At 39.5% G+C, this 24,394-nt stretch overlaps 1 protein-coding gene across 12 annotated transcripts in view; it reads left to right on the forward strand.

The window, feature by feature from the left end:
• RUNX2 (RUNX family transcription factor 2) overlaps positions 1-24,394 on the forward strand; it is a 207,271-nt gene that overhangs the window by 153,083 nt on the left and 29,794 nt on the right. For 7 of the 12 annotated variants that reach the window (XM_040983479.1, XM_040983478.1, XM_040983476.1 and 4 more), the window contains 2 exons: positions 885-1,058; positions 18,009-18,170. In XM_040983479.1, the coding sequence (XP_040839413.1) occupies positions 885-1,058; positions 18,009-18,170 (336 nt within the window). The remainder of the gene's footprint in view (positions 1-884; positions 1,059-18,008; positions 18,171-24,394) is intronic. The other 5 variants (XM_040983483.1, XM_040983485.1, XM_040983487.1 and 2 more) reach the window with 2 other exon arrangements.

Here is a 24,394-nt window from a genome sequence, read left to right on the forward strand (position 1 = left end):
TAGAATAATTTGATGACTTCTAGAAAATCTGATTGCCTTACGTACATTTTAATTTACTTATTTATTTATTTTCCAGACTTCTTTTGATCTAAATAAACTAAAAGAGAAAAAGGTTTTTTTTTGTTATTGTTGTTAAATGGACTACTGCATTCGTGTGTTGAGCCAAAGAATATTTTTCAGTTTCTTTTACAAAACCACAGTGGTAAATTTAAAATAAAAAAGCATTCTCTCAGACTTAACAGAGCTTGTTATGCATTGTTTGGGCTTTGGTGTATCACGAACTATCTAGATTCTTCTAGAAAATTTGAGTTTCCTTGCTCATATTTATGGTTTTTTTTTCCCCTTAATTAAAGTTCCAGGTTTGAGTTTTATTTATTTAGAAAAAGATCTCAGAAAGGGACAGTTTTAACATAAAAAAAGAAAAGGTTACTGTGATCATTGTGGAATTTTCCCTTTGGCAAATGTTTGTCTGTTTCTGCCCCAGCTCTCTGACCGTGTGTCTGACATGTGTGAACTCTTTGAGCCTTTGGAGGGGGCCTCCTGCAACATGAAACAAGCAAACATTGCCCAGTTCTCACTTGCCTTCCCCATCCTTTCACTGAGAGTACTAGAAGGGGTGTCTGTAAAGCTCCTCATGAGCTCTCCCAAGTCACTTTCAGGGGCCCTTAAGTCTCAACTGATAGGGCAGAAGTAGAAATGCTTACCACCAGATAATTGTTATAAAGCTACTGGGATTGTAAGGCATTTGTAGACACATCATTATAAATACCAGTATTGTTGATTCCTTGGCTTAAACCTCCAGTATGTATGTTCACATATCTATTTAGTATGGTCAATTGTTCAGCTAATTAATATGCTTTTATTTTATGATTTGCTGTTTCCAGGGCACAGACAGAAGCTTGATGACTCTAAACCTAGTTTGTTCTCTGACCGCCTCAGTGATTTAGGGCGCATTCCTCATCCCAGTATGAGAGTAGGTGTCCCGCCTCAGAACCCACGGCCCTCCCTGAACTCTGCACCAAGCCCTTTTAATCCACAAGGACAGAGTCAGATTACAGGTAAGACAGACTCCTAGGTTTCACTTGCACAGACTGGCAGACTGGGGGTGAGGGGCTACCAGATGAGATGTGTTCATTGCGAAACTCCTGGAGCCACGAAATGGCTTATAATTAAAGAATCAACTTGAGGATACTGCTTTCTTCTTTTTATATGTAAAATTTGAATATTCAATAAGTTTGGGATAAAAGTTTCTGGGGAAACTTATACTGATGCTGTGCTCGGCAGCGTTGTCAACCTACACACTGATTGGGATGATAATAACTGTGCTCTTTGGGAGAATGTTTAAGTTTCTTTGTTGTGTCCGGGTGGTACAGGGTGGTACATCACATCCTCACTATTAGAGAATTAGTATTACTGTCTCGGATTTGGGCTTAAATTTCCTATTTGAATAACTGTTTCATTAAGTTTGCTTAAAAATTTGTCAAGGTCAACAGGAAGCCTTGAGTGGTTGTTTGCAAGACAGGGTCAGTAAGGAACTCGTCTGATTTATATTTAACTCCAATCCATCATGTAACATTTCTCCATATACATTCCAGCAAGCCACTTTACTGTTTTTTCTTAAATATGTCATTAAGACCCCCAACTCTGGTTTTTTTTTTTGTGGCTCTTTTGTACAAAAGCAAAAAAGCAAATCTTATTTTAGGACTAATTTGATTGTTTTTTGATCACTGTTACAAAAGAATGTGTCAATCAACATAGATTTTAATTTTTAGATCACAAAGTATTGAGAGATGAAGATCACTCTGTATGTCATGTAGTTGTTATTGTTGGTGTAGGTAGACTAGAATAGAAGGAAAACAAGTCAAAACAAAGTATGTAAAAAATCCTTAACATTAATCTTTTTATAGATTTTCAACTCTAATGGGTAATCTTGAATGTTACTAATAGTCTCAAAACATAATTGTTTATAATCTAAATAACCCACTTCTCTTCTGTCCATATTGTGTTAATGTATTCTTGAATATTTTCTTGGAGCAGATTTCAGTTTGTATATATATGTAGATATATGAGTATATAGATTTATATACACATGTATTTTTAAAAATAGAGTTATAAAAATAAAACATTCCAACACTGAAGACAACCAAATATCTATATCAAGAAAAAGATCAGAAATCTATGAAAAGCCATGTTTTTGCTAATCTAATGGTTTAAATGTTTATATACTCACTAGACATGTATAGTTGATAAATATGCAAGAGTGAAATTAATATTAACTTCTAACTTTTATGTTTATAGTTATAGGTACTCCTGCATTTAAAATAGTGGACTTCAGATTATTAAGGCTCATAATAACAAATCTCTTTGTATTTACAGTAATTCTTAAACTTTCTGTTTGCACACATTTATGTAAATAGAGGTTCCAGGGCTTGGTAACCATTGATTTCCTTAAATATTTGATTTCTATGTTTTTGTTTTAATTGCTTGCTAATTCTGTCATGTGAATGGCCTATTGCTTTAAAAAAAAAAAAAGGCGAGATCATACAATAGAACCAGAAGTATGATAGATACCGTTAAACCAAAGACTGAAAAAGTTGTGAAGAGCGTTTCCTTTTTAGCAGCCTCTGTGCCCACCAACGGTGCATGCAGGGAGTGAGGCTGTGTAGACACAGTGTCAGAAGATCAGCTAAGAAGGTCAGGACCGTGGCCACTTCCACAGAGAGAGAGAGGCTTCTCTGTTGTCTGCTTCTCTTTAGCCTCCTTGCTGGTTGAGGCTTGTGGAGCTTAACCTCCTTGTCTGTAGTTGTGCAGAAAATTTGGGGCAGGAAAGTGGACATATTCACTGGATACATTTCTTAAAGTGGAAGTATAAAGCAAATTTACTTCTGGATACTGATAGCTTCTTGAAATTTTTATGAGTATAAGCTTTTAATTTGAGGAGTATTAGTATTAGTAGAAATGATTTATGGAATAACGTTCTCTTTAGAAATGTTTTTAAAGGTTGAGAGATGCTAAGAGTAAGAGCAAGAAGGAGAGACATGGGGAGAGAGCTGTCATCTACTGGGTCACTGCAGCAGGCAGGTCAGAGTCCAGATGTGGAGCCAGGAGTCAGCAACTCAGTCTGGGTCTCCCACGTGGGTGTCAGGGACCTAAGCACTTGAGCTGTAACCTGTTGCTTCCCAGGGTATGCATTACCTGTGAGCAGAGCTGGGAATTGAACTCAGGTAGTCCAGTCTGGGATGCACGTGTTTGCATCACCAGGTCAAATGGCTGAACTGCATCTATCTTGTCTTCTCCCCACATTTTTGGTACTGCCCACAAAGGTTTTGGATCCAAAAATTCTTAGCAAACTTTCAAATTTGTAAGTGCACATATACATGATTTCTTTAAATGGGCCCACATTGCTAGTGAGATAACACATGTCTTCCGATAATCAAGTGTTTGAGTTATCTTCAGCTGTTTTCTTGGACACCTTAATAGAGACCTGGATTGGAAGAGGAACAATTGGGACTTGAGCCAGTGCCCAATAGGAGGCAGGTGTTGACTGCAGGTGTTGACTTAATTTGCCACTCGCTCCTACAAGTGCATTTTAAGCAGCATATTTATTATTTTGTAAAAAATATTTAAGACAGACAGAGAGAGGAGGGGGGGATTAGAGAACTAGCTCTTATCTCTCTTGGTTCACTCCCCAGAAGCAATGCTATGACTCAGTTCACCTAGGTGACAGGTACCCAATTAGTGTAGTCTTAATTATTGCCCTCCAGGGTCTGCATTAGCAAGAGGTGGAGTCAGAAATTGAACTCAGGGACTCCCATGCAGGATGTGGAGATCCTAACTGGCATCATAACTGCTTGGCTAATTCCCACCTCCACATCTTCCACATCTGCATTTTAGTTCATGTGGCCATTGGACAAAGGCATTATAATAGGAGGGACCCAGTAGCCTCTCACTGGCTTGGCCCTTCAATATCCAAGCTCTTACCCTAAAATTGTAGATAGCTTAGATTGTGTAGTTGCCGTTAGTTCTCCCACTAACCACCATAAAAGGCAGGGTTCTTTTGGCTTCTAGAAGAGTGAAATGAAATTAGAAATTTTAAGTTGAGGAAGTCATAAACATTTAGTGTTTCAGGATTGTTAGCCTTCTCCAGTGTCTCTTGCTATTCCTAGGACAAAAGCTTGCTTCTTTGAAGTGCTCATCTGATGCTATTAACTCTGTTGAAGTCTTTGAGGTGGATGTTTCCACCATAGTGTTCAGGGCATCCCCTCAGCTTCCAAAGGAAATTGATTCCTCTGCATATCTTAATGCTCTGGTATCTATTACCTGCCTCTGGACACCAGGAAATACCTAGTCTGTCACAAATGCCCACTTTTTTTTTTAACTGAGAGTGTGGTGATCATAGTAGAGTAAGGATACTGTGTCAGTACATACCTCGTTATAATCGCTATTTCAATCCAGTACCCTCTGGATCACTCAGCTACATGGGAAAGTAATTATACTGACTCAGGCCTTTTGAATAGATTGGAACACTAATCTCACTTTAGGACACTGTTCTTCTGTCATTCATTTATTTAAAATGTACTGAGGACCAGGTGTTAATTCAAGTGAACAAGACAGACATTTCTTCCCACAAGTAGCTTAGATTTTAGTATAAGCAAGCAAGTATAGAAAATAGTTTCAAATAATAACAAGTGCTGTGAGAAAATAAAATGAGGTAATTGGCGAAGAGCAATTTGAGGATAGAAAGAGCTCATTTTGATTAGAAGGTTTGGAAAGGGTTCTTTGAATAGATTTAAAGATCTGTGAGAAGCAGCACTTCAGGTTGTGGCAAACTCATGCAAAGGGAATGACAGGAAGTCAGGCAGGGATTAGATTATGGAGACTCTTGAAGGCCATAAGGCACTTGAGTGTTGTGACTGTAATGGGTGCTATTCAAAAATGTGAAGCAACAGGTTTACACATTTGAATAAAATCTGTTTGGATACTGTGTGATGAATAGATCATAAGAGGGTAAAGAGAGAATGACTATGTTTAGGAAGATACTGTAATAACCCAAGAGAGTTAATGGTGTTTGTAGTAGAGACAGAAGGATGCTAAAATTTTCTGAACACTTAGAAAGAAATACAGAGACCTCATATCTTCGAGATATGGTGAGAAGAAGACAGGATATGGGAAATAGAGGCTGGTGGTGCTGTTTACTGACATGGGATGACTTGAAGGATGTGGCTGGGGTGCAATTGGGAAGCTCAGAAAAGCAGTCACGTGGAGAAAGGAGAGGGTGCTAGACAGAGAGAGAGAATATGAATGACATTTTCAGTATGGTAACAGTGCACAGAATTTCCCTTACACCCTATCCAGAGAGCCTACTCTTCCATGGTTATTCCTAGTTCGCAGTATTCCTTGTTGTGATTCCTTTCTCTTTTGAAAGCAGCTGTTGATTCTTAGTTGTTTTTTTTTCCCCCTAACACTCAATGAAAGTTGTTTATCCCTGCATGTAAATACTAGAAGGAAGTGCACAGAACAGTTACCCCCTTTGCTATGGCCTTTGTCAGGAACAGATCTAGGTACTTCTGCATATTCCATTGTGTTGTTTATGGTGGCTTTCTATTTTTGTAATATACAAGCAGCTCATCTGACATTTCACCTTCTATTTTTGGATGCCAAATTAATATGTTATTATATTACATGCATTTGTCTTTCCCTGGATACCTTTCCTTTTATTGTTTTTCTAAACTCATTTCTAGTTTGTCTTCTGAACTTACCCCAAATGCTGCCACCCTAGTCAAGTGTCTTGTAACATAATCAAACTGAATCAAGTTCCCATACCACCTTGTACAGTCCTGTATTAAATCATGTTCTCCGTGATAACTTACTTGCTTGCATGCTTCTCTCTTTTATCAGACTTTGAAAAGCTCAAAGTCTACACCTACGTTTATTCAATGTCCTGTCCCCATTATCCTGCACTCTTTCCTGTTTGATGACTTCTGGTGCTGACATTTTAAAAAATATATAAATTGGAAAGTCAGATAAACAGAGTGGAGGAGAGAGAGAAAATATCTTCTGTCCACTGATTCACTTCCCAGTTGATTGGCTGCTATGGCCAAAGCTGAGCTAATCCGAAGCCAGGAGCCAAGAGTTTCTCTGGATCTCCCATGTGGGTACAGGGTTCCAAGGCTTTGGGCTGTCCTTGGCTGTTTTCCCAGGCCACAAGGAGGGAGCTGGATGGAAGTGATGCTGCCAGGACATGAACTGGCACCCACATGGGATCCTGGGCATGCAAGGCCAAAACTTTAGCTGCTAGGCTACTATACCGGGTCCCTGGTGCTGACTTCTTGAGAAAGTGTGATCCATTACTATTTTTTTCCAGTGCCCACTTAATTTATTACTATTAGGTACTTTTATTAAATGCTTATCATGTGTTAGGCATTGTTCTAATGAACTTGACTCTTAAAATCCTTATAATAGCTGTATGAAATAAGTGACACTATTCTGGAAACTGAGTCAGAGAGGTGCGATAACTCACTAAAGTTCCATTACAAAGTCAGTAAGTGGCAAACACATTCTAAGGCCAGATCTACATACTTCCGGGCCCAGTACTTTTAGCACCCTGTACGCTTTGGAGGTTGATTGTGATTTAGTGTCCTTCCACTTGTGTACCCAACAACTTTATGCAAATAATTTTCACATACAAACTAGTTTTATTTACGTTTTCACTAAAACCTTAAAGCAATTTTGAAAATCACGTTTTACAGATAAATGGATTCTCAGAGAAAGAATTGCTGAAGAGACCACCTTAGTTGTTATAGCTGACTATGAGTTCCAGTTCTAAGCAGGCTACTGCCTCCCTCCCCATCACACAGGACATGTTGATAATCTGAATGACATGGGTCCTAAGAGACTAATTTATTTTTCATTTGGGCTCCTTAGAAAGGATGTTGTCACTAAAAGGCTGAATAAGGAGTGTCTGGTTTATACTTTGAAATTCAATATAATAGTTTTTAGTGATTGGGTTGTAGTTACATAAAGCATGCATTCCAAGTAGTACTTTTAGGAATATCTTGGAGGAAAAGAACCAGCTTTCCAGACATCTATGGAATAATAATGATCCTATCAAAAGTTATTTTGACTTAAACCAAATGGTTTCAGCCCAACTTTTGAGTGATTCTGTATTCCCTTAGCAAACAGTGCTCCTTGTAGAATTAAGAAGCTTTCCATCAATTAGGCTAGTCAGGATTAGGGAATATATACCTGCCTCTTCTCAACCTGTTCTACTATGATTATCCTAATGCATTTTATTTTATTTATTTTAAGAATAACATTTATTTATTTGTTTGAAAGGTGCAGTTAAAGAGAGAAGGGGAGAGAGAGAGAGAAAGAATTTTTCATTTGCTGGTTCATTTTCCAAGTGTCTGTAGTGGCAGGGCTGGACCATGCTGAGATCTGGAACCTGGAACTCCATCTGGGTCTACTACATAGGTGGCAAGTCATATGCATTGAAGTTGTATAGGAAGCGAAACAGCTGGGGCTGGAGCCAGCACTCGTTCCGGATGTTGACATTACAAGTGGGAGCTTAACGTGACACACCACAGTACCTGTCCCTCGTGGAGTATTTATTAGTGTAGAACTTTCAGAAACAGAAATGGGAAAGCACAGATGAGTTGTGTGTGTTATACTGTTTAAGTACTGGGCAACCACGTAATTCTTTAATGTGAAGCGTATTGAGAGGTGAAGTGGACCTAGAGTGGTGGCTGTTGAGGATGAGGGTGAATGAACCGATAAGTGTCAGGGCTGTTGGTGAGCAGGCAGATCTGCAGGGCACTTTAAGTGTGGATGTTGAGAGGGGGAGGTAAGGGAGCTGTCAGTTTTCACAACTGGTGAGGCTCTGCTCGCTTGGGCTCAGCTCAACATTCGAAGACAGGTTATTGGAAGTATCTTTATGTTGGTGGTGGTATGTTTTAATTTCTGAAGTTACTAGAAAATCTTGCTTTAGCTTCTTCCATTGAGACCTTTTGGGAAAGTTACTGTGCCTGTTTGTTGCTGCCAAGCATAGTCAGCAGGAAATCTCTTTAGAGGAGGTTGCTGGTCACTATCCTTATTTTTAAAAAGGTGCACAAATCCTATGTGTAAACACCGCTTCACGTCTATTCAGCTTTGGCAGCCACCTGATGAGGATGAGCAGAACTTAAGTGCAGGCTGTGCTGGCTTTAAAGAATGGAATTCTGAAGGGTCCGTGAAAGGCTGATGGTCAGAATGTCATGTGCTGCTCAGCCTGCTAGCTAACACTGCCCACATTTAGCTTCTCAAGGGCGTTCTCAGTGGGATGGTATCAGTTGGACTTCCCTTGTTCATTGAAGTTTTTCTGGCTTTATTATATTGTTAAAAAAACTAGAGAGGGGTGGCATTCTTTTTTTTTTTTTAAGATTTATCTTCTTATTATTTTTTTTATTGCAAAGTCAGATATTTACAGAAAGGGGGAGAGACAGAGAGAAAAATCTTCTGTCCGATGATTCAGTCCCCAAGTGACCACAACGGCCGGTGCTGCGCCGATCTGAAGCCAGGAGCCAGGAAGTTCCTCCAGGTCTCCCACGCATGTACAGGGCTTTGGGCTGTCCTCAACTGCTTTCCCAGGCCACAAGCAGGGAGCTGGATGGAAGTGGAGCTGCTGGGATTAGAACTGCGCCCATATGGGATCTTGGTGCATTCAAGGCAAGGACTTTAGCTGCTGCTAGGCCATCGTGCTGGGCCCTAGGGGTGGCATTCTAAGAAAAGTTAGTTTCTTTTTCCAGAAACTTGTTTTTGTGATGTTCTTCTTCCTTAGTTACTATCAGTATGATAAGAATCCATTTCCTATATGATGGCTCACTTTATCCTTCTTCCCCAAGACTATTCTACTTTTTGCTAATCTTGGTTTCATTCTCCTACTCTTTTCCAAAGCATTATCTCTGTTTCATGGTTTGATATAGGGCTCTTCAGAAAGTTCATAGTAAATCATATTAAGAGAGAGTTATATATGGACTTAAAATTTTCTTATACCAAAATCAATTTGTATCTTTTAGTTCTCTTTTCCTATATACTTTCTGAAGTGTCTTCATATGTGTTTATACACATATGCATACTTTGCTCTTTACTAGTTGCCAAAGGATCTTTCCTACTCTCCTTTAAGCCTTGTGGTGGGCTTTTGGCAAAGAATCAGAATAGAAGTTGAACGGAATGCTTCAGCCATAGGGCCAACCCAGAGAGGGACAAGTCAGGCATGCAGATTGGTGCAATGGATGCCTGTAAATGTTTTGATGTTCAGTCATAGAGACAGACAGCTGGAATTTTGAGAAAGTTGGTTCACAATGCTGCAGTATTCATAACAATAATATATTGTAGGCTTTATCGACCTAAAATGTATTTTATTGTAGTGTAATGCATGTGAAAGTATTGTAGGCATAGGATTGTATGGCATCAGTTCCAGTTATGACCATTGCATTATTTCCAGGGCTTTGTTCATTGTAATATGGATGGGTAAGAGGGCAGGGGAAAGCATTAAGAGGAAGAGTAAATGTTTGGATCTGTCACCAGGGCGAATGGTGGGACAGGACCCAAATGAAGATAGAGATCACTGGGAGGGTCATTCAGCATGATTATCCCCTGCAGCAGTTGCATGTTGTGAACAGGAGTGGCCTATAGTGTGGTCAGTCATCAGGGTGAATGGCATCATCTCCTAGGACTCAGTACAAGTAAAGAAAGAAAGTGGGCTAGATAACAAAGTGGGAATGTCTGGTAGTTCGGTAGGTTCCAGCAAACATAACAAAAACTTCTGGAGTTAACTTATCAGGTTAGAAACTGACCAGCAGCCAAATAGAAGGGTCAAGAGGAAAGATCTGTGGGAAATCAAAATTCCAGTTCAGACAGGAAGTAGTAATATTATGTGGAAAGACTGAGAGTAGGCACAGGCCATTTGCACTTTCTTCAGTCCCTCCTCCCAGTGGAAGTTGCACACCAATGCTTCAATGTAGTGGTGCCTTGCACGGATGCAGTCCTTGAGCCATGTCTGATCAGGTCAGCAGGGGTCAGCACATATTCTGTTAATAGATCCTAAAATAATATGTTAAAGACCAGTAAAAATGCTAGACAGATTAAAAGTGTGATGCCCTTGACTGTGCCACTACAAACTTGTCTCTAAGCTGTGACCTAGATTGGCAACCACTTCCCTGTCCGTCTTTTAGTGAAATAGCTATAAATCCCATTAGAGATAAGGCATATGTCTTGCTGAAGTCCAGACACACAGTAGGTTGAGGAGCTTTCTTCTAATCTGTTGTTCCAGTAATCCTAGGAGAAAGATTTTTAGTGGATCCCTTCTGGTTTCTGATGGTCATTATGGAGTTAAGTATGAAAAGCTGTTTGTACACCGGTTTTTGAAAAGGACTTTTAGTCAATTGCAGACAAGTCACCACCAATAATGGCTCCCTCAAACTAGCTGAAATTTAGGTTTTACTAACTGCAGTACCACTTTTAGAATAAGGAAAATAGAATAAGCAAATGTGAAATTTATGTTTTTCTTTTTAAAAGGATTTATTAATTTGAAAGGCAGAGTTATAGAAGCAGGGTTGAGGGTGCATATTTTCTGCCCACTGTTTCATTCTCTGAATGGCTGCAATGATCAGAGCTGGAACAGGAGCCAAGAACTTCATTCAGGTTTCCCACATGGATGTAGGGGACCAGTTGTTTAAGCCACCCTCCCCTGCTCATGCAGAAATATTAGCAGTGGGCTGGATCAGAAGCAGAGTAGTCAAGACTTGAACTGGAACCTATATGGGATGTCAGCATTGAGAATGATGGCTTAACTTGCTTAGCCACAGTACCAGCCCCTATGGTTAATTTGAAAGGCATTATCTTCACATAATTTTGTGACATGTACTGAATAGTGATCTCAGAGATCAAACTTGAAGATCATTTGTGAGTGGAGTTACAGGCATAGACACATTTTACTTAATGTAAGGAAGAATGTTAGCTCCGTGGTCTGTCAAGGAGATGCCCGCTGCCTACTGGTGGCTGTACATTCTTTCATTATTGTGGGATATCATTTATCTTGGAGCAGAGTCCTGACTTCATCTAGACCAGCAAGCTATTCTTCCTTGTCTTGTCTCCTCTCTTGGTCCTTAATTTCCTCTTTGGCATGTTTGTTCTATTCTTTTCTATTTGAAGATCTATCTTGATATGAAAGGTTAAATCAAAATAGTGTTGGGTGATTTTCCTTTCTAACTGTTATTAATAAAGATTGTGCCTATTGTTTTCAAAATTTGGTATCTATTAGCATGAACCAGGGATTGTATTAAACATATAGATGGCCAGGATTTTCCCAGAAGTATAGCTGACCAACATTACCTGGCAGCTGTAGGCACAAGCCTGTTGCTTCGTGTCCACCATGTGCATCCAGAACCAATACTGGTTCAACGTGGAGCATCTCAGGGATCTTATCCCGTGGTTAGAAGACATGCGGAGGCAGCTACGTGCCTTAAGCCTCCTTCCAGTTTTCTCAGTGCAGCACCGCTTCCACTGCTGTTTATCCTACACACTCGTCCCTGTGTGCTGGGTCCTAGGCAGCAGGTTCTGCACATCCTACCTGTGCTCCTACTTAATCTCACAGTATTTTGAACTTTGTCGGTGCTTCAAACACACTTTTTATCAAGTATTCAAAAGTGGTGCAACTCCATTCTGGGAAGTGGATTCATGCTGTTCTCTTTGCTTACAAATTCTCTTGAGCCCACCTTTTCATCTTTTGGATTTCTGTTTTCGCTTCAGGTCTTAATTACAACCACCTTAGAGAAGATTGCTTAATGCCCAAGTTGGCATATTCTTAGAGTGCCCTGGACATATCCTACAGATACTCCATGATTTGCTTAATGTCAGTCTCTTCCACTTGATTGTAAACTCTGAAAGCAGGGATTGAGACTATCTTTAATTTCCAGTAATATCCTGGTGTGCTAGCGCAGTGTTCAGAGTGTTCACATATGTGTAATACATAATACATACGTGTTAAAGGAATGAATGGGAGACAATTCCTGAACCATGGATGTCTGACAGTAGGTATCACTGTGTCTAGGTAATTTCTGAAACATCTTACCTGTTCCATGTGGAAAAGGATATTGACTCCATCCTGATTTGAACCTGCATGCATGACACCACTTTGATAATGTAATTTGAACTATGATCACTCCCCCGGCCAGCACCAATTCCAGTTACATTGCAAGTTCAGGTTGTACCCAAGCATATGTTTTTCCCTTTCTTCTGCTCTCCTTACCATCAAGGTCTAGGATATGCCTGGGCTGAGGCTAGTCCAAATGTGACTTGTACTTTAACCTCTTCCTTCTTCTGGTAGGTTTTTTCTTTAAGAAGAAAAGCCCCTCCTTTTTTTTCCTGTAAGACAGTCGTTGAGTCCTGTCCAGTCTAAAGTCAGGGCTATAGGTGAGGTATTTATCACCTTGTCTTATCAGTGCATCTTCCCTCTGGTTTTTCTTTTTCACATTTTACTGCAGGATGTGGTATCTTAGGCTGCCCATAGCGTTTCTTTTTCTCTCCCTGCAATTTCTCCTTCTGCTCAAGCCCTTCTGCTCATGTTGTTTGCGTAGTTAAAACCTGTTGTCATGCTTGGTGTGTCCTGTATAGCAACCAGTTTTATCTAGTTTGCTGCACTTTTCTCAAATTTCACTTGAAAGCTCTGGTCTGGGTTGGTCTTCTGCAAAGTGATTCTGATCACCACTTTGTTTAGTTTCACAAGGCCCAAATTGGAGACAAGACGGGGAACCAGAATGGGCTGTTAGTTCTTCTGTGCCAACATGAGGTGCCAATGAATGCAGGTTCCTCTCAGTCACCTTTTGTAGCCACCCCACATCAGCTCTGTATGTCTGGAGTAATTTCTGGTACAGCTACTGTCTCTAGAAGGAACCAAGGTTAGGGAGCTTACTTCTTCGAGTAGAAAGAAGCACAGCATTTTATAGTTGGAAGATGCCTTGGAGATAACCCATCCACTCTATGAGAACAAGGAGACTCAGAGTGGGTAAATTCTTTGCTCACCATTGCATAGTTGGTACCAAATCCTTTATAGATGAAGGAAGGCTGTTTTGAGGCTTATTTTGTATTAGTCAAAAGAATCAGACTTCAGTGTGGAAAACTCATTCTAAAAATCTAGTCTAGCTAAAAGAGCTCCTTGAGAATACAGAATTCAACATTTAGTATTTTGTGTAAATTGTTTTGAAATGGACTCCGCATGAATTTGTGTATGAACATGGTTGTGTTAAAAATGGCAGTAATATGACAGAACTAGAATAGGAAATGGTCAGTCTGCTCCTCTGTGTGAAAATGATCAACTCTATTTGACCCAGGGAGCAGTTGTAGCAATTAAGAGGTATAGTTCTAAAATATTTAATTCCATAGATTTTGTTTTAAATATCTCCATCTTCTCAAGATGAGGCTGAAGTTTACACAATATATCTTGAGTACTAAGGAAAGATGGGTGCAGGATAATGGGTTAGAATGTGGGGCTCCTTAATTGTACCCTACTGCCCAAATACAGCAGGTACTCACTGTAGACATACTGTCTTTGGCAGGAACCTTTGGCGGTCACAGTTTCATATTACATAGAAGCCTGCTGGCAGCACAAACAGGAAGAAATCTTTTGTGTGCTGGTTTGGGCTTTGCCCCTGTTGATTTGTTTCCTCCCATCTCTGCATGAAACCCAGCGCCATGCCCGTGGTGTGCTTGTTGTAAGTGATTCTTAGGAAAGCAGATCCTCCTTCACACCCACATGTGTTTAGCCAACATGTTTACAAAAGGAGACTTGCTAGTAGCAAACATGCATACCTTTTGCTACTTTTTAACAAAGCTCCCTTCATGCTTGAACTGACTCATTAAAAGAAAATCCTACATAATTTCTTTTAATTGATTCATGATCATAGGATGCCTTTTTTTTTTGAACCATTTGTCCTCCCCCTCCTTTTTTTATTGGGAACCCAGATTATTTAGGGTTTAATTGTGCAGATCTGAAATTTGTCTATTGATTCATGTATGGAGTATGGAGACTCGTGGGGTTTGGTCCCTTGTACATCTTTTTAGGGAGTATGCAACCACCGTTTCTTCTTACCCACTTAGATGATAGAGCTTCAGACATTATGGATCAGCTGAAAGAATACAATTTGCTTTCTTCATATGATTGTCTTCATTTTTTCCAGCTTGAGACATGAGCTGTCAGCACTTTTAACATACTCTGAATGTTACCCTCTAGTTTTAAGGTTTGGGAGCTTATAGCATGGAAGGGAGTTGCAAGCTCTTTCCATGAAGTCTGGTCCTAAGCAACAGTATCCCCCGGAAGTTAGTTCTGACATTAGACCTCCATGATACATTTCCTTTTCTCCCTTCCTTTTCTTCTTCTTCTTCTTCTTCTTTTAAGTAAAAGATCTTTGAAAAATTTGTAGATTTGTTTATCTGAAGGGTCAGGAAGGGGAGTGGCGAGGGAGGGTGTGGAAATAGCTGATAGTTTACATCACAGGTCAAATTTGATTCCCATGTGCTTCTAAAATCCCTTATTTTAGGTAACAGAGGAGAAATTTGTGAAGATCTAGGGATGAAGCCATATTGAAATGCTCTTGTGAAATTTTCCAAGTGCTAAAGAATGTACTCACAGAACTCCAAATACCCAAGTTCTGGCTTCAGATTTGCCATAGTTATGTACAAACTATACGGTACAATGGATTTGTGTAATACAGTAATGAAAGTAATCTTGATGTTACTTGGGAAGCTTACCATATATAAAGAATGAGTTACAGATTTTAAAGTTCCATAACAGTTTTCATCTATTGGCGAAACTTTCTGTGCAATAGTGTTGAGTTTTCCTCTGCAAGCTGATAGACACTGGTAGTTACTTGTCACAACGGATATCACCTTCAGGCTGTGGTTGACACCTCTGTCCATCAGGACATGAAAGTCAGGAACAGTCGGTTTTTTTGCTGGAGTGGTATAATAACATGGTACTTCTCTCCATGTTTCAGAGTGCTGTGAAGGTCCAGTCATGCAGTATAACTTTGTAGGAATGGATTTATCTGCTCTATGGAACCTGAAGTTGAGATAAAAACAATTTTGATTATAAATAGTTAATGGGTAGGCCCTGTGTTTTCTCTAATAACTATAAGATCCACCGGTGATACCAAAAACACCCTCTGTCACCTCCTCTGACTCATCAAAATTAAGAGTGAATCTCAGAAGTCTCAGGTTTCTTCAGGAAGTTGAGTTTAGAAATTATTTATGAGATCAGGTTATGGTGATTTTTCTCTACCATAAGCATTAATAATTACCCACGAAAAAACAAGTATGCCATAACCAGATGTTTATGATAGGACTGTGTTTTCTTGATGATTTAACATTTAGGAAGTCAAGATACTTTCTGGACATTTTTGTCCACCAAAGACTATCAAAGTGCGCAGTATTTGAAAATAAACTAAGATTAGAATCTTTCCTTCTGGGAAGAAACAAAGGTTAAGAAGGACACGAGGAAAGTTAAGTGATCATTAAAGTTATCTGCACAGCTAACATAGACATATTCTCCACCTTGTGAACCTACAAACTGTAGGAATCTTTCAAGATTGTCCTCTGCCAGAATAAGAGTTTAAAGGCTAGCATGAAAGTTCAAGTAAGGGTAGATGTTCTAACATTTATCAGGCTCATTCTGTGTTATTACCTTCTCTCATGTTATTTGTGTAACAGTCAGGCTGCAACCTTTGGTTAAATAGCATGCCCATTAAGTTATCTGGTGAAGTTAGATTAGAACTCAACTCTGAAGTTGAGTACCATGTTCCCATGTTATCTGAGAGAAGGGCTTGCCTTTGTGAAATTGCTGTTTTATGTTCTAAGGAATGAATCTTTTCCCACCTGAAGACCATTTGCCATTTCTCTGTACAATAAATTACATTATGGAATAAAACAGCTATATATCAAGGTCAATCAGGTTGGAAATGTTGCCTATCTATGCCATCTCAGCCTTGAGAGTTTCAAAACGCACAAACTCATGGTCAGAAAGAAATCAGATATTAACCATTTACAGTATTGCACTTTTGTTCACATTGCAAACTCGGGTGCCATGTTCCTTAAAATTGGATGAATTTTTTTGATTGTGTCTGTTGATGTTGCTAACCATCAGATAAGTATTCAGGTGTATTTAATTATTTCAGGGAGATATGTCTTATTTGGGCATTCTTTAAATACATTGTTTCTGAATTGAACAAATAAATAAGGAATAGCTGAAATTCAATTGCATTGGCTCTACAGAAACATTGAGAGGCTTCAAAAGAGAAGTCATTGTAACAGAAACTTCTGTCTTACTGCATATGTTTGTTTTTAAAGTTGAACTTGAAGTTACTGCTGAAATATACTAATAGCTTTTTAAGAATTAAGTTTTTCATTTATAAAGAGTGATAGATAACATAGGATAATTTTAAAACTATTCCAAATGTTTAATCTCCACTTGAGGTGTTTTAATGGAGCTCCACCTATATATTTTTAAAGATAAGAATTCATACTTTGAGTATCTCTCATGCTACTCTTACTAGTTTATTGTGCAAACCTTGTATCCCTGTAATTCAGATAGTGTTAAGTCTTTCCCTTTGACAGAAATGGAAACCACAGCTCAGAGAAACTTAACTGACTCATTAAGTCAAGAGCATAGGAAAGTAGAAGTCTCATTACTAATGAGATTTTGTAGTGAGGACTAATTCTGAACAATTAAAAGCAGATTCTAATAGACTGAACTGCCCTGTGAACTGTTTGGTCTATAAGAATTTTAAAAATTAGCATTAAGTTTGAAAATTAGCACCAAAACATATCTTAAAAGGAAATTGCTTATGATTTTGTTTGATTTGTCCCAAGATAAAAAAGTAAAATTTTGAAGTAGTTTTTTTTTTTTTTTTTTTTTTTGCTTTGGAAACATGCAACAGGTACACTAGTCTTATAGTCAGTTTATTGGACTTTGAATTTGTACCTCCAAGGGATTCTATAGAGATGCATCAAAATGTATTGTCATTGCTCAGTCATTTACTAGCCAGGTGACTGCCCACTGTGTTTATTATTGTTGTGACTGTAACACCAGGCTACATTCCAAACATGTGACAATTTGAAGTCAGATTCTAGTAGAATTAAAAACATTTTCCTGGTCTCCTGTTTTGGGTGAAACTTACATGCATAACATTGAAACCGGATAATGATGAAGGGTTTCAGTTTTTAATGGTAGTTGACTTTGAAATTAACTTTTATCTTTTCCCTAAAGGTTATTTTCTGGTTTAAATTAGCATAGGAATGGTGTAGTGTGCTTCCTTCCATTCTGTTCATCTTAGGAGCTGTCCCCTCCAGTCTTAGCTCTTCCCCCATGGGATATATAGCAGTAAAAGAGCATAGTCTGTATGTCCTTTAACCAAGATAATTCTCTAAAAAACATTTCTAGCATTACATATATGTGCGATATAATGTACATTATATTATGTATATATGCATATTATATATAAAAGGTTAGAAATATTTTAAAATAATTTATATAAATATATTAGCAATGTTTTTAGAAAATATATTTAGATAATTATATGTATATATATTTAGATAATTGTATATATACACATATTTAGATAATTATATATGATATACATATATATTATATATAGTGGAGGAATTTTGGAGAATGTAGAAAGTAAGTAAGACATAATTTCACTGTGTAGAAATAACCAAGGTGGACTGTTTTCTAGATGAACATTAGGCTTTCAAATACACGTGCCTGTGTGAGAGAGAGAGAGAGAGTCCTTACTCCAGATGCTTTGTTGTTTGTTGCTGGTCAGGCCATGAAAGGATGAGGTTGTGGGGAGTAAAGGTCATTTTTATATATTTATTCTAATTTTTTCTGCTTAGTCCTTCCTGAGTTTTGAGTTGCATGTTTCTCAAGACTTCAGTTGCTGGTATGCTAAAGATTTCTTCCTTCCTCTTTTTCTCAGACCCCAGGCAGGCACAGTCTTCTCCACCGTGGTCCTATGATCAATCTTACCCCTCTTACCTGAGCCAGATGACATCCCCGTCCATTCACTCCACCACCCCACTGTCTTCCACAAGAGGCACGGGGCTTCCTGCCATCACCGATGTGCCCAGGCGTATTTCAGGTAAAGATTATGCTTGAACTAAAAACCTACCTTGGTGCAGGGGTTCAGGGAAGTGGGATGGGCCAAGCTTTGTCTTATCTGCACTTACAGCAGTCCTGGTAGAGGCATGTGGGCAAGGGTGTGGCAGTGGGCAAACTGGGTCTTCTGAATTACAGGGTTATCAAACACTCGAACATTTTAAAGTCAAGAGACTAAAAACCTACCGGTGGTGGCATATTTTTCATAGGATAACCTTTAATACCACCCGGTTGGTGTCCTGCTGAATTGTATCCTATTTGGTGGGCATCATCTCTTGATTAGGGCCTTCTCCTGAGGGTCTAAAACCGGGCCTTCCTCTGCTTGCGCTCCTCTCTTTTCCTAACTTCTGCTTGTGAACGAGATTCCTGATTGGCAGCACGGCCACCCCATTCCTCAAGGCTTATAGATCCCAGGAGTCCAAGCTATTCAGCTCCCAAAGACAGTGGGGGCCAACTTAAGATCCTTATCAGAAAATAGTTACCTGAAGTGTCATGGGAGCTGGAAGAGTCTTCAAAGACAGTTTGTGGCCTCTGAACAGCCAGCTCAAGGGCAGGGCAGACTTCTGTGAAGCATGGAGCACCCTGCCATCACTTTCTGTGTGGTAGCCCTTTGCTTGCACGTTGCTCCAAAGGCACCACCAAAGTTTGTGCTTTATGGTGGGAGCATTAAATGACCTCATTGCTCCCCTTCACTCTCCTGGAGAATTCATCCTAGAGAGCTAGAAAGCATCCATGAGGTACTTTAAACTGACAGAGTGTAAGTTTAAGACCCTTGAACAGAAACTACAGCACTGTCCCCCATTAATAAATAAATGAATGAATGAATAAATAAATAAACAAACAAACCCAATCCATTGCATTCTGTGTTAGCAAACGCTTCTCTCTGGGTTCGGGCCCCAAGTACCTGTGTGATTCCTGGCCAGCTTAATGCCTTTCTTTCTTTCTCTTTGTGTTCTGTCTCTGTTTCTCTCCCTTCTCTCATTTTCCACAAAGCTCGAAGCCGTTACTCACTCCGCTGAGTTGCATCACTGACAAGCTGAAGCTCCGCCAGCAGGCTTGCAGGTTTTGATTAGTTCAGACTCCTTTATTTCTTTCAACTTGGGAGGAGGGAAGGCTTTGTTTCTCAAGCAATAGCAGGAAAGGGCACTCTGGTCCTAGTGGCTTCACATTTTCTTCAGCAGATGGACTCCCGTGGGGGTGAGTAGGGAAAGAGGGGTGGAGGGAGAACTGCAAGATTATTTGGAAAACCATGTGACCACTTTGTGTTATGACTGCTATGACTACTTTTTATGAATCGTATGGTGTTTATTGGGGAGTTGTACAGAGTATAGATTTTATTTGTGTCCTTCTGGCTGGACACAAATTACAGACATAATAAAGAGGAGTAAGAGCCAGGGAGGATATTGTGGGTTGACATGGGGTTGAAGGCACAGTGTCTCATAACACTGAGTTAGTTCTAGTCATGTCTTCTGTATTTTACACTGAAAACATCCATTTTGTTTTACATGGGGCCAAAATGTTATTTTAATAGTACAGACTTATGACTTGTACCCCTGGGATTTTCATCTGCCCAGCCCTCTGAGGCTGAAGCAGATCTTGCTATTTCTTGTTCTCTAGTAGTACATGGGATGGGAGGAGACAGGAACCACACTTCAGAAAGTGATGGTAGCCTCAGAGACTTCTGTCTACAGCATTTTCTTACTGGGGTTTACTTGTATGTGAATTCATTGGGAGACTGTTGGAAATAGCATTGAAAAAATGCTGCATAAATGTGTACTCAGTGTTTATCTTTTAACGTGTACTGTAGAGCAGTTTACTCTGAGTCAGTTTACTGAGGAATACTTTAAACATCCCCTTAAGACAGCACAGAAGAGGAGCTGGGCATAGAAGGTGGTTACTTAGGCAGAAGGTAGGGGTGCGGCTCTGCTTTAAACTAGTTTACAATTGAGTTTGGTCCAGTTTTTTCCTCCTACCCCAGGCATCTACTGGGAAAGTAGCAAGGTACCAGGGGTGGAAGGTTCTGTATAAACATTGAAGGGAACAGAAAATCCCTCCTGTCAGCATGGCGGGAAACAGGAAGAAGCAACCAGATGCTGACTGTCAGGGAACTGGAGGCACCCTGATTTACCTGGCTGGCCTTGCTCTGGGCTGGGAGGCTGCACTTCAGCCCTGGCCTTTCTCACTTCCGGGGGAGACTTGCTGGGAAACTCCGCAGATAGGAGCCTGTCTCCCAGTCCCTGTCTTCTAGGGGCCAAGAGCACATTTCTGTCTCATCAGCCTCTTGCCTAGGTGAAGCTGTTCCCAAAGTCTGTGTTCTGGGGGGATCCTGCAAGGAGATTCAGTAATGAAGAGGTTTCCCCTACCTCTTTTCAGTGCTTTTGTGAATAACACCCTTTGGCCTAAGTCCATCCCTGTGCTGCTAGTCTTTCCCATGCTCTATGTTAAATCATGCTGCTCCCTTTATCATGTGCACAGCTAAAATAGAAAGTGCTGTTCTTGTGCCCAAGCAGTTCCATGGTCACCTTCAGAGATGAATCTTGGAAAAATTCACATTTTGTTTTTATGTGTGGAAATCACTTCCCTGTAAAGGGATACATAAAATAATGTTTTTGCTTTTAAGATTTATTTATTTTTATTTGAAAGTCAGAGTTACAGAAGGGAGGGAGAGAGAGAGAGAGAGAGAGAGAGAGAGAGAGAAAGATCTTCCATCCTTTGGATCACTCCCCAAGTGGCTGCAATGGCCACAGCTGGGCTGATCCAAAGCCAGGGGACAGAATCTTCTTCCAGGTTTCCCTTTGCCGGTTCAGGGACCCAAGGCAGTGGGCCTTTCTTCATTGCTTTTCCAGGCTATAGGCAAGGAGCTAGACTGGAAGTGGGTACCCATATGAGGTGCTGGTGCTGCAGGCACAGGATTAGCATGTTATATCACCGTGCTGCCTTCTCCCTTCCCCCAAACAATCTTGTATGATTTGGAGCAGTGAAGTATAAAATTTTCCACTTGCATGGTACGATTGGACCCAACTTTGAATTCCTGATTCTACCCATATCTGGCAAGCTTCTTAATTCCCTGAAACTTTATTTATTAGGGTTATAATCCTAATTCCTTATGTACTCACATCTGACACAGTATGTTCTAGATAGATTGTAATTGATATTACGAGGTTAAAATTACTAAGAGTTAAATATCTATGTGTAATTTGTGGGTACACTTTTGTTTAGAGGAACCAAATACATAAAAATCTGAACTTTTAAGTGGGATTATTGGTTTTACTAAATGAGTTACCAAAGAGCATATTTAAAATAAAAATAATTTTGACTATTTAAATTTAATACTTAAAGTATTCACAGAGTACTTCACAAAGTACTAAAACATCAAAGTACTCAAATGTTGTCTTTGTTATTACTGTAGACTTAAAATGAATAGTTACATAGTAAAAAACAGTAGGGAGCCAGTCACACAAAAATCAGTAAAGCATTAAGAAAAAATAGCTCTTCAGTTATGCTTGAAAATAGAAAATGTTGTTACACTACATTGCTTGGGGATAATATTTTGTTCCAAAGAATCATAGGAATAATCGCATTTTAAAAGATCTATTTGAAAGAACTGTTCCTAAAGAAATTACGTCTCATCCTAAAAGATCATTCCAGAGAAAAAAACGTTTATTTTTTCATTTTTATTAATAAGAAATAATAATAATAATAAGAAGAAAATAAATTTTATGCATTCCATAAGTATAGTTCCAGAAAGATAATCATATTTCCCCCAGACTTCCCTTCCTTCCCTCTAACAATATTAAGGGGATCTGTTTTCACAACTTTATCATTACCTTTTTCTTCTAAAATATTATTTAATTTTTATTTATTTGAAAAACAGATCTCTCATTCACTGATTCACTTCCAAGTGCCCAAAATGGCCGAGGCTGTGCAGGTTGAGGCCAGAAGCCCATAACTCAGTCTGGGTTTTCCCAATACTGGAACCATCCTCTGCTACCTCTCAGGGTGCTCATTAGCAGGAGGCTGAAACCGGGAACAGAACTTTGCTACAACCCAGACTTCCCAGTGTGTGATGTTGCTGTTCCAAGTAGTGTCACCACTGTTACAGCAAATGTTTGCCCCATTAGTGTTTTTTTGAATAAATTTTTATGTGTGACTACAGTTCCCTAACTTAATGGATTATAATAATGGCGGTTATGCTGACTTGAATGGTCCCGTAAGCTTCCTTAGACTCTTTTTGAATGCAAATTAAAGGCAAAGTAAGATAAAATAAATTGATGTGGGTAAGTTGTGTTACCTCTAATACCACGCATTTCAGTAGAGAAAAAAATCCCAAATATCTTAATGTGCAATGCAAAGATTCAAGAAGTATTTCCTCAACCTTGGATAGCCTTAAAGTTTTTTTTTTAATGGTAGCCGTGCTAAGGTTATACATCAGCAATGAGTTGTTCACAGGTAATTGACTAACAGGATCTGCATTTCTATGATGAGTTAGAATTGCATTGAGATACATTATAATAACCAAGCACTGCCTATCAGAAAGCAGTCTATTGACAGAAGCAGCAGAAGAGCTTGCCTTCCTGACCCGCAATACTTGTGTGTGTAGCTTTACCATCTAATAATTACCCAAATGATTTATAAATTATCTCATATCATCTTACATAGTCTGAAAAGAATTTTACAGTACAGTGGTAACCAAAAAAGTTCATTCTCAGTGATTCTGTTTAAGAGCAAGGTATAGTAAGACAAGGGCCAACTCGCTCTGAACAGCTCAAAACATTGTTGTAATAATACTACCACAGCATCTTTGATATTCAAAGCACTTGTGGTGCTTGACACAAAGAGTATAGTCACTTTTTCTGGAGGTCATTACAGAAGACTGTGTAAATAAATAGTTGCTGACTTCCAAAATGTAGTTTACGTAGTTATCCTCTATGAAAAGAATCACAGGAGTTTATTAATCCTGATTCTTTGGCTTATGGCTCAGCCTCCTGAAAGAACTTATGTAAATTTTCTCTACTGCAGGTAACTACTCCTCTGCCCCGCCCTGTGGGTGAAGTGGCTTAGACTGACCTAGGTCTGTGCCATGATTTGGCGTAACTGAGGTGGAAGAGGTTAGCACAATCACTTTTTAATGGTGGTCAGTGGCCAGTGGGCCCCTTTGATGTTTTCTGGAGGCCTCTTGGAGACTTATGATGTAGTAACCATACATTAATTTATGATATATAGGACTACATGCACAGGAGAGAGCCCTGGGTGTGTTTTGCTGTAGTCATTCTGGGAGAGGCTGCTACAGGTTGTATGGATAATTTTTCTCTACATCTGTAGAGTTTTTAAAAAATATTTATTTGTTTTTATTGGAAAAGCAGCTTTATAGAGAGAAGGTGAGATATTTTGTCCGCTGGTTCACTCTTCCAGTGGCCACAGTGGCCAGGGCTGAGCCGATCCAAAGCCAGGAGCCTGGAGCCAGGAGCCAGGAGCCAGGAGCTTCCCCCAGGTCTCCCAACCAAGTGCAGTGTCCCAAGGTTCTGGGCCTTCTTCCACTGCTTTCTCAGACCATAGGCAGGGAGCTGGATGGTAAGCAGAGCAGCAGAACTTGAGCAGGCATATTCATATGGCATCCTGGTGCTTGCAAGGTGCGGATTTAGCCACTGAGCCAACCTGTTGAACCCACCTATGGAGTTTGGCAGAGTTCTAAACTATAGTCTTTGAAAAGGTTTTTTTTATTAGCCTATTTAAGGAAGAAATTTTAAATTCCTTTTTTTTCCCCCAAAATAGTTACTTGTGGAAAATTTAGTCAACAGCATAGGTCTATTGAAGTTGTCTCCATTTTTCTGAGTGTCAGCTGCTGAGCTGTCTTGGATTCAAAGGTCAGCAGACTAGGCAGTAGAATAATAAAGTTACTAAAAAATCTGGAAATTGCCTGTGGAAAACCCAAGTTGACCACTCAGGGCATGCCAGGAGGATTTCATGTAATTTCAAAGCCTGTGGAGTTTGATGCAGTTGATTTAGGGATGTCCCTTATAACAACGTCTCCATCAAGTTTTTGAAGACCGGGGCTTCAATAATGTGCCAAGTGTATATGAACGCTAGCTGTAGCAGAGCAGCTTTAAAATCACAGGAGGGAACAGCGCCTTCAGAAAGGTTACTCGGAAAATGCCAGCTATCAATACCAATAAACCAGAAAATTAAAGCAATCGTAATAAAACAGTT

Source organism: Ochotona curzoniae, unplaced genomic scaffold (genome assembly GCF_017591425.1).
Source record: "Ochotona curzoniae isolate NIBS_2020 unplaced genomic scaffold, NIBS_Ocur_1.0 contig_3819, whole genome shotgun sequence".
In the NCBI taxonomy this organism is placed as follows: domain Eukaryota; kingdom Metazoa; phylum Chordata; class Mammalia; order Lagomorpha; family Ochotonidae; genus Ochotona; species Ochotona curzoniae.